The sequence below is a fragment of the Poecilia reticulata genome, linkage group LG2, assembly GCF_000633615.1.
Source record: "Poecilia reticulata strain Guanapo linkage group LG2, Guppy_female_1.0+MT, whole genome shotgun sequence".
NCBI classification, from domain to species: Eukaryota; Metazoa; Chordata; class Actinopteri; order Cyprinodontiformes; family Poeciliidae; genus Poecilia; species Poecilia reticulata.
The window spans coordinates 7731485-7745355 of record NC_024332.1 but is presented as its reverse complement, the minus strand read 5'-3'; the positions used below and the strand labels follow the sequence as shown (position 1 = coordinate 7745355).

Here is a 13871-nt window from a genome sequence, read left to right as displayed (position 1 = left end):
TGCGCAGAATGTTACGAGAAAAATGACGTAAAAAGGCGCGTGCTCCTCACCTCGTACCTCCGTAAAGCAGCGCTCTCGCGCCCCCTCTCTCCCTGGACTTTTGCCCTTTTTACTTTCTCTGGAGAGGATTAGCCGAACACCAGCTCAGCCCAGCTCCGACATGTTTTCGCCTAATGGGTCGAAAAAGCAGTCCGGCTTCGAGTCCGGGGCAGCCCGCGGTTCTGGGGAGCAAATTTGTATGGTTGAATGTGGCTGTAAGCCGGTGTGCACCTGTGGCTCTACCTGCGACCCGACGTTATGTGCGGCGGAACTGAAGGTAGGCCTGAGGAACATTTGCACTAATTACTCTGGGAGAACTGCTGGAGGAGTTTAGATATAAAGTTTTCTTCGTTAGTTTTAACTCGTGGAAGTCTATAAAACTACTATTAGTTTGTTTTATTTCTAAACGGACAGAAGTTGGTGTATTTATCTCTGGGAAAGTGGTTTAATTACAGATAAACACCAACATGTACCTCCTATTAGGCCATAAATAATGGATTTCAACAAGAACATGGTTAATAGCCCAGACAGCCTAATAGCTTGTTTTACCCTGTTTGAAATAACTTAATTGATACGTTTCTTGAGTTTCTTGCATGTAGAACCTGTTTCAAGTCGCCCTATGTAACATCTTAGTCAGTCTTTGACTAGACCCAGGTCTTTCTATTTCTTTATTCTGAGTGAACCTTTGGTTGATCCACTGGTATGTTTCGGTTGATTCCACCTTTAATTGTGACCTAAAGAGGACCTGCTGCAGCAAACCATGAAACTTCTACCTCTTTACATTCGGCATGAGGTTCTTTCTTTTTCTAAAAATGCTGGATTTGGTTTATGCTTTTGTTCTGGTGTTCAAATTGTTTCCTTTATCTGGCCAAAGCACATGATCTTTGGCCAGTTACCAGTCAAAAGTGTGGATGCAACATCCTATTGAGTTGGATGAGAACGTTTGTCCAAACTTTTGATTGCTAGAGTACATTCTCTGTGATAACAAATCACTGTTTGGAAATTCTGTCACACACAATGCTTTGATTCCTGTCCACAGTAAAATCCCATATGTGACAACAGAAAGATTTCAGTTCAACAGCCTCTAGGTTACAGATCCGGCACACTGTCTCTGCTGGACTACACTCAAACATTTAACCACTGGCTAACAGACCTTATCTGTTAAGTCCAATAAGTCACTAGGACATCACACGACGTAACATAAATCCACAAAAGTTTATCAGTTCTAATTAGAGAGTAAAACACTCAAACAAAATAAGGTCACACCTTTTCCCGTACAACTTCTCCTTGGAATCTGACCTGGTCACTTCTAGGAAAACATAAAGGTCAAAGGTGCAAACTTAAAATACAGGAAACAAAAATCATTCCAGCTGAAGCTTATCTTCTTTCTTAAGTTATTATTCATGAAAAGTATAATTTATCTAAACAAGACTTTCACATCTGGGGTTGTGAAAAAAATCACATTGTTCTTTAAAACAAAACAGATCATCAATACTTGCCAGGCATTTATCACTGTTCCCTTCAGAAGCTGTACCATAATAGTAGCAGCTCTAATTTATTGCATGCGAAGCATTCCTGCCTACCATGTTGTACAATACAATACGCAAATATTAGGTCACATGTTTTAAAAAATGTCCTGCGTGGCACACTTTTACGTCTGGCAGATGTAGCTCAAACATTTTCATGGTGCTTAAATTTCAACTTCAATGCTGTTGTCCAGCAGAGACTTTATGGTATAAAAACCATTTCATTGTCTTGCCAAAATCTTGTCATGATCCTCAGGTTCAGATGGCTCCTGTCTTTTTGCACCTTAGATGTTGCCATCTTAGTTTATTCCACCATCGTTCCAATTATACCTATTGGAATTTGGCAAAACTGTGACTGAAACACTTTACTACTGGCAGAAAAGACAAAGAAGACGACAGTAAGTAGTAGAAGGATGATGGCGAATTCGCAAATGTTTTTTGAGATTCGCGGAATATTGGCAATCCATGCAATATGTTTTGCAGACATTTCTTCCCTCTTTATTTTCATTTGTGTACTTGTTTTCTATTAGATGACTGTTCCCTTCTGTCAGGCTTTTCTCCTTAAGTAGTCTAGTGATCCTCCACTAGTCTTCTCTCACTTTTACACTTGCCAACCTGCTTGTCTGCACAGCTGTTTTCATCCTTTTATTCCTTTCTGTCTGCTCTCTCTTCCAGCTGTTTCTAGTTTCCTCTGATTTGTTCTTCTGGTTCTCAGATCATCCTCAGTACATACGCTTGCCTCCCTGCATTACTCTTCACTGGTTCCTCCTGCCACACAATTACTTAAAAAATAAACATAAAGCTACAATTAGGTTTGTAGTGCATTAGAGATGTTTACACTGACTTCTGTGGCACCTTTAGAAATATAAAAGGTTCTCAGATCATTTGTCTCCTCTGTTGTAATTTATTGTTGTACTTTGAACAGCAAACACGGCATTGTTTGCTATATTTCATGTTTGCTTACATAATTGGTTCCCATCCATGTAGTATTTCTCGTTTTTTTCTCTTTCTTTACAGAGCATAATAAATATAAAGATAAAGTTTTGTGTCAGATTTTCATAAATTATGTAATTCTTGTATTATTAAGTTCCTAAATTGCTACCTATGTGTTAAAATTCATTCAGATTGTGAGCTATTTTTTTGCATATTATTTAGGAATTTTGCTGATTTTGGACAACCTGCACCAAACTCTTTGTGGTAATTCAATGGAGTTGGCGTCTCACTAAGTATAATAAATATTTATGATCAGCTCACTGTGTTGATGTAAAGAAAGAAAGACAATCAAAAAGTTTGTTTTGGTTCATGTCGGAAACTGTGACTAAAATCAATTATAAAGATTGCAAATGTGCTATTAATTACAGTATTACATTTGATTTCAATTATCCTGTAGTGTAGGTTTTTTCTTAGTGTGCCTGACTGAATGTGAATTTTATTTAGAGGATTTGACAAATCAGTTTTGTTTTTAATTTAAGGCTGCCATTACATGCTCACATATTAAAACGTACATGACTCCATCTTTAAGCAAATTTGGAAAGACTCACTTAAGCATATGCTTGTTGATTCTTGAGGCTGTGCAGAAAGTAAGGTAAGGTAAGGTAATTTTATTTATATAGCACATTTTCAGAAACAAGGCAATTCAAAGTGCTTTAGATGACAAACGTAAAGTAAAAGTGGTTGGGAAGCACGGCTTTAAATCACTGGTTCAGTTTCTCTGCCTTAACTGTTTGTGCTGCACACAACATGATCAATATTATATTTGTGCAGCCATGCAGTGGTGCCATAAGCTTGGTGGCGTTTTCCTGGGGTAAAGGCTACAAATTCATTTATCTGCCTCTATGTCCCAAAAGGGAATTTATTGTCGCTTTGGATGATTGCTTCGGCTTAAAAGCAGTTTATGCCGAGTTTTTAGCTGAGTTTTTATTTATTGAACTGTAGTAGTCAGTAAATTGGTGTTGACTGGATTGCATCATTATTTTATCCATATTCGACTATGAGGATATATCTGAGTTATAATCAGCATGGACTTGGCTCTATACTTTAAACAATTGCTGTGAAAATCTTGTTCTGATTTTGCATTGTGTTTAATAAAATGACGTGGTATACACTAAAAACCTTTGACCAGTGGTGATCCAGGAGCTCTTAATAAGGTTTGACTTTTCCCATCGCAGTAATAAGGTGCCTTTAAGCGGAGTCACGGCATCAGGCTTATGAAACGTGCTGCTCACGAGGTTATTATCTCACCCCCCCCACCCCCAAACCTGCTCTGCTGGGCTGGAGATGACAACCTCCGATTGTGCTGATAGCTGTATAATAAAGATATGTTCTGGACCTGATTTGATTTTTACACTTCAGGCCCAGATTGTACTTCAAAATAGAAATATAAAATGCTCTGTGGAAACAGAGAAACCATCTGGTTACAGCCTAAAGATCTCTAAATTACAAGTGCACACCAAAATTTTAAAATTTTTATTTTGAAAGAAATTAGTATTGCCATTCTTTCCAATTCCATATTGTGCAGGATAGCTAACTCTGCATTATGTTGCTAATTTATATGCAAACCTAAAAGGGTCCTTTTGAGTGGCTGAGAAGAGGTTGATGTGAGAGCCTGGGAAGCAGACATTTCAGTGACGGCCACAGTTACAACGTGCTATTGTTAAAGGATTCAGGAAACAAAAGTAAACCCAGACAGCTGGGCTACATTCTGGAGATTGAGCAAGAAGTAAAAAAAAACAAAAAAAACTTTAAGTCTAGTTTCTTGCCTTTTTGTTCTTATTGTGTCCATAGAGCTGTGAAATTTCAGAAACACCGGAAGCCTAAAACAGCCATGAACATGTGTCTGCATTTTACACGTTTGATTCAAAGATTATCTTGAGTTTACTTTTTTTTCTTGCTACTACTTGTGTCAAACGTTTAGTGATAAATAAAGTGAGGATTAATGCATTTGCTCTCACTCTTTCAGAGGAATGGCCCTGACGTCGACCCAACGGCCTTTGACAACTTTGCTTACGAGTATGGAAGCCAGAGTGAACTCGACCTGTTGGCTAAACCGATCTCCAGAATCAGTTTCAAACTTCTGGGACTCGTCTCTGAACAGCAAGCTGTGGAAACCACTCTCGGCCGTCTTAATGGAGTCTTTGCCATCATCTGGTCTGTATCAGATAGTCTACTCCAGGTGGACTACAATACCTCCATCACCACAACCAAAGAGATTGCACGGCAACTGCAGACCTTGGGATGTAGAGTTGAAGCAGCCATACGAATTAAAGTGGGTGGGATGCGATGCCAGTCCTGTATCCATGCCATCGAGGGACAGTTTGGAGGGCTACCAGGGGTCTCACACATCCAGGTGTGTCTTCAGGATAAAACAGCCCTAATCGTCTATCAACCTGTTCTTGTTACACAGCAAGAACTAAGAGATAAAATCGAAGATATGGGATTTGATGCCGCTTTGTTACCTGAGGATTCATCCGACGGAGATCTAAGCTTTTGGCAGAGTGACTTAATCAATGCACCCATTCAGACTGTAACTGTATGGATTGGTGGGATGACCTGCAGATCATGTGTGCAGTCCATAGAGGGCAGGATCTGTCAGATGATTGGAGTGAAGTCCATAATGGTGTCGTTAAAGGAAGGGAAGGGAACAATACGCTTGGACCCCAGTCTGACTGATCCAGAGCAAGTTAGGGCAGCTATAGAGGAAATGGGCTTTGACGCTTCACTTGAAGGTAAGACGTGTTACCTTTCATTGACAGAATTTCACCACCACAATGTAAGTTCGCAGGTCTTACTCAAAGTCACAAGGCGGAATCTGATGGTTGAGCTTTTGAGGGATGTTTTGTTGGTTCTGTTTCAGTAGAAATGCCTTTCCAAACAATTATCAATTATCCTGAGGAGCAACTGATTCTAACCTAATGGTGTTAGGGATGAACTGTAGATTTTGAGGGGACAGAAAGGGATCATACCTAATGAGGAGGAGGATTTGAGGAACAGGGATCCCTCATCATAATCATCTCTTTATAATGATTGTGTGTGATATTTGTTTTCTGTTTCTGTGATGTCCTCCAGTTTGGTCTGGGCTGTGTTTGGTAAATTTAAAAATATCAGTAAAAAGAAAAAAACAAAACACTGAGGTCTCCTTTCAATTTAGATTTGGTAGCAACTAGAAATACATGGTAAGGTTGATATTTGCCAGTCAACTGAAGTATATAATTTGGAGTAAAACAACCTGAATGTGTCATTAACCACCTTCTGATTTGGTGTCATCTCTCCATTGTCTGCCCTGCTTCATGTTATGATTTGCTTAGTTGGTATGTTCATAAAATTTGTTCTTATTTGTAATCAGACAACCTTCAACTTGGTAAATGGAAAACAGATTGAATTTGGTTTATAACCTCAAGCATTCTTTGTTCAGAGCAAGTGATGGTGATTGAATCTACTTGTTAAAGATTGTCTTTTAAATGCTGCCACCAAAATAATTTCTTCAAGCGTAATCTCTGCCCATGTTTGATACAAAACCTGCCAAGAATCTGATTTAATCTTCAAAAAATATCTTACATATGTTTTTAATTTGTTAAAAGTATTAGGTTTGCAGGGTGAACAGTTTAATAAATGCCACATCTAAATAAAAATGTGTCACCTTCCAGAATTAACTGTCCGGCTCAGCATTTTGCCAGGCAAACATACTATAAAATTCTTGAATTTCTTTAGGTTTGACAACACTCTGATAGTTCAATCCCTACTATTCAGTTAGGAAGTCTCATAATTTGTGCATGTTGTGCACAAATTCTGAGTATTTTTTTTTTTTTACTACTTTTTGCTGTCAGGGTTGAGTTTTCCAGTTCAAATTTTTAGGTATTACTCAGTAAAGGCATAGCTGGTTTGAGATTGCTTCCTTTTTCTTGAAGAGCCTCTTCAGACTCAGGAAAAACAAGACCTTGCAAACCTGAGCTCAATCAGCAGGCTGGGAATGAGCAACGGTGCTGAATCTCAGGTAACCCCTTGGAGCTCCCCCATCAGCTCCCCTGAAATGAAAGCAGAGAAATGCTTCATTCATGTGACAGGAATGACCTGCGCCTCCTGCGTGGCCAACATTGAGAAACACATCCTCAAACACAAGGGTAAGTTGGAGCAATCCTGCTTCTACAACTGATTTTCTGTCATTAGTGATAGACTTCACTTTATGTTGCAGGAATCATTGCAATTCTGGTGTCTCTGATGGCCGGAAAGGCGGAGGTGAAGTACGATCCAAATCTCATCGATCCATCCGGAGTGACTCAGCTCATAGAGGATTTAGGCTTTGGTGCTAAGCTGATAGAAGACAACGCAGCGGCACACGGGAAGCTGGATCTGCAGATAACAGGAATGACGTGCGCATCATGCGTGCACAAAATTGAGTCCAAACTCATCACGACCAAAGGCATCCACTCAGCCTCAGTGGCACTGGCCACTCAAAAAGCTCACATCAAGTTTGACCCAGAGATCCTCGGAGCTCGTGATATTGTCAGGATAATTCAGGTATTCATAATCTAAGGTCTTGTTTGGTGTTTTTGATTGGTTTGAAATGTAATGTCTTGACTAGAACTTCTTGTTTGGAATCACAGAGCCTTGGATTTGAGGCCAGTCTGGAGAAAACTGGGTTCAAAAACAACCTCGACCACTCCGAGGAAATCCGACAGTGAGTATTCTGACTAAAACCTTCTTGAAAAAAAATGGATAGCTCAAATGGATAATTATTTTGAAAATTATCTTGAGATTTCTTGAATCTAAACTTGAATCTGAAGATAGTTTATTCAGAACCAGAATTTATGATAAAATATCATACTAAAGGGTGAGAACCCTATTTCAATTCACTTTAATAAATATGTTATTGATCCCAGAGGGAATTTAAATGTTGTGCCTAGGCCTGTCACGATAACAAATTTTGCTGAGCGATTAATTGTCTAAAAAATTATTGCAATAAACAATAATATTGTTTCAAGACCTTTTGACACTGATTTAATGGAAATGACATAATGCATGCTATTTCCTGCCATAGATATACACTTTATTTTCAAAAGAACACATAACACTGGAACTGATAAACTAAATAAACAAAACAACCAGAAACAAAAATAAAATGGATTCTCAGTCTCCATTAACAAAAAACGTATTTGAATAAAAACTAAACAACATAAAGGCAAAGTGGAAATAAACACTGCATTCAACCAAAAGAGTGCAAATTATTAAGTCTGTATACTATATTGCCCCTCAGTAATCACTAGATTTAAATAGAGAAGACGGGCACATCCGACTACCTAATGCAATAGTTCACACTACACGATTTTTTGCCCCTATTTTCTCCTTACGACAATCTTAGATCATTGGCCGATCTAAGATTGTCGCTGGTGATTTCATAACCGATCATCCGCTCTGATCTAAATCAGGGGTTTTCCCCGACTGGGAGCTTAACGCTGAATGTGACAGGTAGCCAATCAGAAAGCACGGATTCTCCTCCGCGCTTTCTGAGGGAAAATTAGGAGGGGAATCCCAAACAGCTGACACGGCGGACATTGGAGATGATGTGTGGAAACAACATTAATGTTTATTCAACATTTTGTGCAAAGAATATAGAAATGACAAGGAGAGGAGTTGGAGCCAAATTGCTACCGCATAAACCCGGTAAGTTTTTAACTGTTCTTCGTAAACGTGACATATAGGTTACAATGATTTTCATTCAGTCAGGACTTTACGCTGACTCTAGCCACATACATCACAGGTAGATTCTAGTAAAGCATTGATTAATGCCTGGTTTTAAAAGCCATTATTAGTAGCCATTATTTTGTGCCCATGTGGCTGGACACCACACGGCACAATCGAACCCGATCGAACCGTTATATCTGGATTTCTGTCGGCTAATGTGACTCTCAGGTTTAGAAAATGGACCGACAAGCTGCCGACAACTCGTGTCGTGTGCGCTGGACATTACACAAAGGAAATGAGGAAGAGAGGGTCAGTGAAGAGCACCGGAGTTGAGCCTTTTTTCATTCAGTGTCATCAACAGAAAGAAAAAAAGGCAGAAAGAGACGATAATGTTGATAATTAAAATGAGGTCGATAGGTTTAATTTATCGTGCGATTAATTGATTTATTGATTTATTGTTTATCGCAACAGGCCTAGTTGTACCTGACATTTAATTCAAGATTCTTCTTTTTTTTTTTTAAAGTACCTGTGAGTTTTATGTTGAAAGTTCAGCCATTCATCCCTGGTTTAGGCCTTGTAGGAATTTTTTAAATCCAATTCTCTAACACCCTTCATTCACTGAAAATGTACATTTTTACATCAAAAGACTGAAATATGCATTATAAAGTGGTTTTATATTTTTCTACTGTTTTTCCTTAGATGGAAGAACTCCTTCCTGCTCAGCCTGGTCTTTGGCCTGCCAGTCGTGGGCCTCATGATCTACATGATGATAATGGACATCCAACACAAACAGCACGGAGGCTCCATGCCTGAGGAACTGAATGTGCTGCCGGGCCTTTCCCTTGTCAATCTGGCCTTTTTCCTGCTCTGTACACCTGTGCAGGTACAAAGAAAACAACAGATTCGGATTTAAAGTTTCTCTTTACATATTTAGCAGCCGATCGTTCCTGTTTAAATCTGCTATGAGGTTCTGGGGTTTTTCTGCTCAGATTTTCGGAGGACGATACTTCTACGTCCAGGCATATCGCTCACTAAAACACCGCACGGCCAACATGGACGTGCTGATTGTGTTGGCCACCTCCATCGCCTACATCTACTCCTGTGTGGTCCTCGTCGTGGCTATGGCAGAGCAAGCCGCCCAGAGTCCCGTCACCTTTTTCGACACTCCGCCCATGCTCTTTGTGTTTATCGCTCTCGGACGATGGCTGGAGCACATTGCAAAGGTTAAAGATAAAAATATATTTTGGGTTTTGCTATCACTGTTATGTTATGAGCTTAAGATGCTAAAAAACATTTTGAGCATTTTCCCTACTGTTGAGTGGAAACATACATAGTTTCCACTCAAACTATGTATGAATGTAATTACTAATGTGATTGTCTTCTCATAGAACGTGCTGGTTTTTCTTTATAAGAGTCATTCACAAAACAAATGTGGATTTGTCCCCAATGAGTCAAATCAATTTATATGCTTTAATTTAGTTTAACGATGAAGTCAAATGTCTTCCTCACTGAGCGGAGGTCCATTCTACGTTTTCAGAGCAAAACCTCAGAAGCTTTGGCCAAATTAATGTCACTCCAAGCCACCGACGCCACAGTGGTCACGTTAGGACCCGATTGCTGTGTTGTCAGGTAAAGCCCTCGATATGAAACTGCACAGCAATAACCCAGCTGCATAACCTGCAATGACGCATTTGTGCCTTGCAGCGAGGAGCAGGTAGAGGTGGAGCTGGTCCAGCGGGGCGACATCGTCAAAGTCGTCCCTGGAGGAAAGTTTCCCATTGATGGAAAAGTGATTGAGGGAAGTTCTATGGCGGACGAGTCCTTAATTACAGGTACATGGAAAACAGTTTTTGTGTGCAGGTGTTGCTGCTTCATTAACACATCATCGTTTCCTCTTTACCAGGTGAGCCGATGCCCGTCAGCAAGAAGGTGGGCAGCTTGGTGATTGCTGGCTCCATTAACGCTCACGGTGCTCTCCTGGTGGAAGCCACGCACGTCGGTGCTGAAACCACTCTGTCTCAGATAGTTAAACTTGTCGAGGAGGCACAAACATCAAAGGTATCACGGTACATTTGAGTTTACCTTTTGACAAAACTTTTTCATGCTGCTTTTTGTGTTTGTTGTCAATTGTTTTTTTGTGCAGGCCCCGATTCAACAGTTTGCGGACAAAATCAGTGGCTACTTTGTGCCCTTCATTATTTTCGCGTCCCTGCTGACGCTGGTGGCTTGGATTTCTGTAGGATTTGTCAACTTTGACATAGTGAAGGAGCACTTTCCGGTATGTGGGATTTTGGATAATTTCACTTGCCAATACACAAGCAGATTCCACAAATCTCTAACTTTCGACCTCTGTGCAGGGCTACAACCAGAACATCTCCAAAGTGGAAGTCATCGTCCGCTTCGCCTTCCAGGCGTCCATCACGGTTTTGTCCATCGCCTGCCCCTGCTCTCTGGGGTTGGCAACCCCGACAGCTGTAATGGTGGGAACAGGAGTTGGGGCTCAAAACGGAATCCTCATCAAAGGAGGGGAGCCACTGGAGATGGCGCACAAGGTAAAGAACTAACACACGGACATCTGTGGGGAAAGGATTTGAAGGACAACAAAAAGTTTGAAAAATCTGCAGCAGGTGGTATCAAAGCAATGATTTATGCATGGTGTTATATTGATTTTGTCAGGATCTGGATTGATTTGGGTTGTTAGGGGTTTTGATTTACTGATTCTGGTTTTTATTATTATTCTATGTTCCTTAGTCTCTCAATTACATTAGTTAACTTCTTTATCACTAGATCATTTCTCACATAGATCTTCACAAATAAAACTACCGTTTCCCCCCCAATCTCATCATCACTGCTTCATTTACGTTTCATTTCAGGAACAAAGTTTTTGTCTACATTTTAAATATTTTTTCTGCTTAAAAAATATAGTGTCCTTGAGTTTTCTCCTCCCTGATTGACTACAGATCGATGTAGTGATGTTTGATAAGACCGGCACGATAACAAATGGCGTGCCAAAGGTGACTCGCGTGCTGGTGTTGTGGGAAATGGCCCGCATGCCCCTGAGAAAGATCCTGGCGCTGGTCGGCACCGCAGAGGTCAGCAGCGAGCATCCGCTGGGCACGGCAGTTGCTAAATACTGCAAAGAGGTAAGAATTTTTTGCACATGTGCGCCACCTGACAGCCTGAGTTGCTCTGCATCCAAATAAAACGTGTGTGCATTCAACAGGAGCTGGGCTCGGATGCTCTGGGATACTGCCAGGACTTCCAGGCAGTTCCTGGCTGCGGGATAAGCTGCCGAGTGTCCAACGTGGAACATCTGCTGCAGCGGAGCGACGAGACTTTTTTCCTGCCGGGAGTAACCACAGATGAAAGCAGGCTATTCTCTGCCGAAGAGCCCACCCCCACAGGTCAATCTACCTCACTTTGAAGCACAAATTAAGTTCAGTTCCACCTAATTTTTGCGATATATTTCCACTTATGCTTTAAGTCAAACTAATACTTTTTAGTTAGTTCCATACCGGCCAATTGTAGAAACAAAAACAGAGATTGAATCTCTGGCCTTCTGGTGCATCATAATTCTGCACCAGAAGAAGCCAGACGAGGTAAATCCAGACATAAACAATGGCTGAAAATTCTAATTATGAACTTTAGCAGCCTATATAAACTTTGGTACAACTCTGACATTTTTTTAATTTAATCCTTGGACTTGGAGAATGATGGACTTCAAATTGGCCTTATAACCCTTCCCAAATTCATAAACAGCAAAAATTGCTTCTCTTAATTCCCTACTGTTGTCTTTCCACCTTGATGTATCATTAGCACACATCTGAATATCTTCATATTATCTTCATTTTGTTTTTAAAATATGCAAACACATTTCCTTTCATGTGTTTCTAGCTGAGGGGGCATCGTACACTGTCCTGATTGGAAACAGAGAATGGATGAGGAGAAATGGCCACCACATCAAAGCAGATATTGACGCCGCCATGTCGAGCCATGAAACCAAAGGACAGACCGCCATATTGGTGGCGATAGATGGTGAGGTACGGAGTAACAGGCTTCATCACGTCTTTTCACCACACTGACTTTGTCTGTGCTTTCCGCAGGCATTCTGTGTGCCATGTTGGCCATCGCAGACACAGTGAAAGCGGAGTCAGCATTAGCGGTGCACACCCTGAGCAGCATTGGTATCGAGGTGGCCATGATAACCGGCGATAACAGGCGAACGGCCAAAGCCATAGCAGCACAGGTGAAACTCTCATACAGACACCAGCAGACAACTAAAGTGTGTACGAGGATTGTAACAGATTTGGGTTTTTGATTACAGTTTAGTTTTTGGTTTTACATGTGATTGCAGGTGGGGATCAGGAAAGTGTTTGCAGAGGTGCTGCCATCGCATAAGGTGGCCAAAGTTCAGGAGCTGCAGGGCAGAGGGCGTCGAGTGGCCATGGTGGGGGACGGCGTCAACGACTCGCCCGCCTTGGCCTGCGCTGACGTCGGCATCGCCATCGGCACCGGCACAGACGTAGCCATCGAAGCAGCCGACATCGTCCTGATCAGGGTGGGTGGCCGGCGGTGTGGATTCACATTGGTGAATTGGAGGGGTCTCAACCTGAGGGTTTGTCCACCCTACAGAACGACCTGCTGGACGTGGTGGCCAGCATCGAGCTCTCCAAGAAGACGGTGCGCAGGATCAGGATTAACTTTGTTTTCGCTCTGATCTACAACCTGCTAGGGATTCCGGTGGCCGCAGGTGAGGGCTGAAACTGTCTGTCAGAATTCATGTTCTTAATTAAGTGGAAGTGCAGCAAACTTATCCGACGGTGTGTGTTTAGGTGTGTTTATGCCCGTTGGCCTTGTCCTTCAGCCTTGGATGGGATCAGCTGCCATGGCCGCCTCTTCTCTGTCAGTGGTTCTGTCCTCTCTGCTCCTGAGGACGTGAGTCATAACTACTTGTTTTTATAGTTTTTGTCCTAATTTTGCTACCTTGCCTTGCAAAATTATAATCTAGGAAATTTAGCGGTATCAGAGAAAAGAGGGCTAAAATGGCAGATTCGCAAAATATTTTGAAATCTACGTCATTTTCCTTCAAATCAAAGATGATGCACTGCTTTGTGTATCATTTTGTTTACTCTCATTTAAAAAAATAATGTTTTCTCTTCAGTATGTTGTGCAATAACAGCCAGTATTTTTGCAGGTATAAAAAGACATCATTTGAGCTGTACGAGTCCCGTGCCAGAGGCCATATGGGCAGCCTTCAATCATCTCAGGTCAGCACACATCTGGGGCTGGACGGGCAGCGCCGCAGCCCGTCGCTCTCCAACACTTCTCGAGCACAGACGGGCCAGAGACCGTCCCGTAACGCTGCCCAGGAGCGTCGGAGCTATCGGACGGCAGATAATTTTACCATTTAAAAATCAATAAAAAAAATAAGGGAAATAAGTTCTTAGTTCTTATGTTTACAAGTATACCAATGTACTTTGTTTTGATATTTGACTGTATTTATGTATTTACTATTTTTCCTGCTTGTAAACTCAATTACGATAAAATTTTATTCCAAGTGGTTTTTCTTGGTTTATTTTTAGCAGATAGCAGCCATGTGATTGAACACATAAATAACACTAATGTGAA

The 13871-nt window shown here is 41.2% G+C and overlaps 1 protein-coding gene across 1 annotated transcript; it reads left to right on the top strand.

Moving 5' to 3' along the window:
- Nucleotides 1-48: 48 nt before the first annotated feature.
- atp7b (ATPase copper transporting beta) lies at nucleotides 49-13802 on the top strand. Its single transcript, XM_008424185.2, has 20 exons — nucleotides 49-316; nucleotides 4525-5290; nucleotides 6470-6682; nucleotides 6754-7079; nucleotides 7166-7239; nucleotides 8943-9126; nucleotides 9233-9466; nucleotides 9781-9872; nucleotides 9948-10075; nucleotides 10147-10301; nucleotides 10387-10521; nucleotides 10601-10795; nucleotides 11204-11386; nucleotides 11467-11647; nucleotides 12138-12278; nucleotides 12347-12489; nucleotides 12598-12801; nucleotides 12876-12993; nucleotides 13076-13178; nucleotides 13438-13802. Exons 1-20 carry the CDS (start codon nucleotides 161-163, stop codon nucleotides 13652-13654), a joined length of 3948 nt encoding a protein of 1315 aa, XP_008422407.1. The 5' UTR covers nucleotides 49-160; the 3' UTR covers nucleotides 13655-13802.
- Nucleotides 13803-13871: the final 69 nt, after the last annotated feature.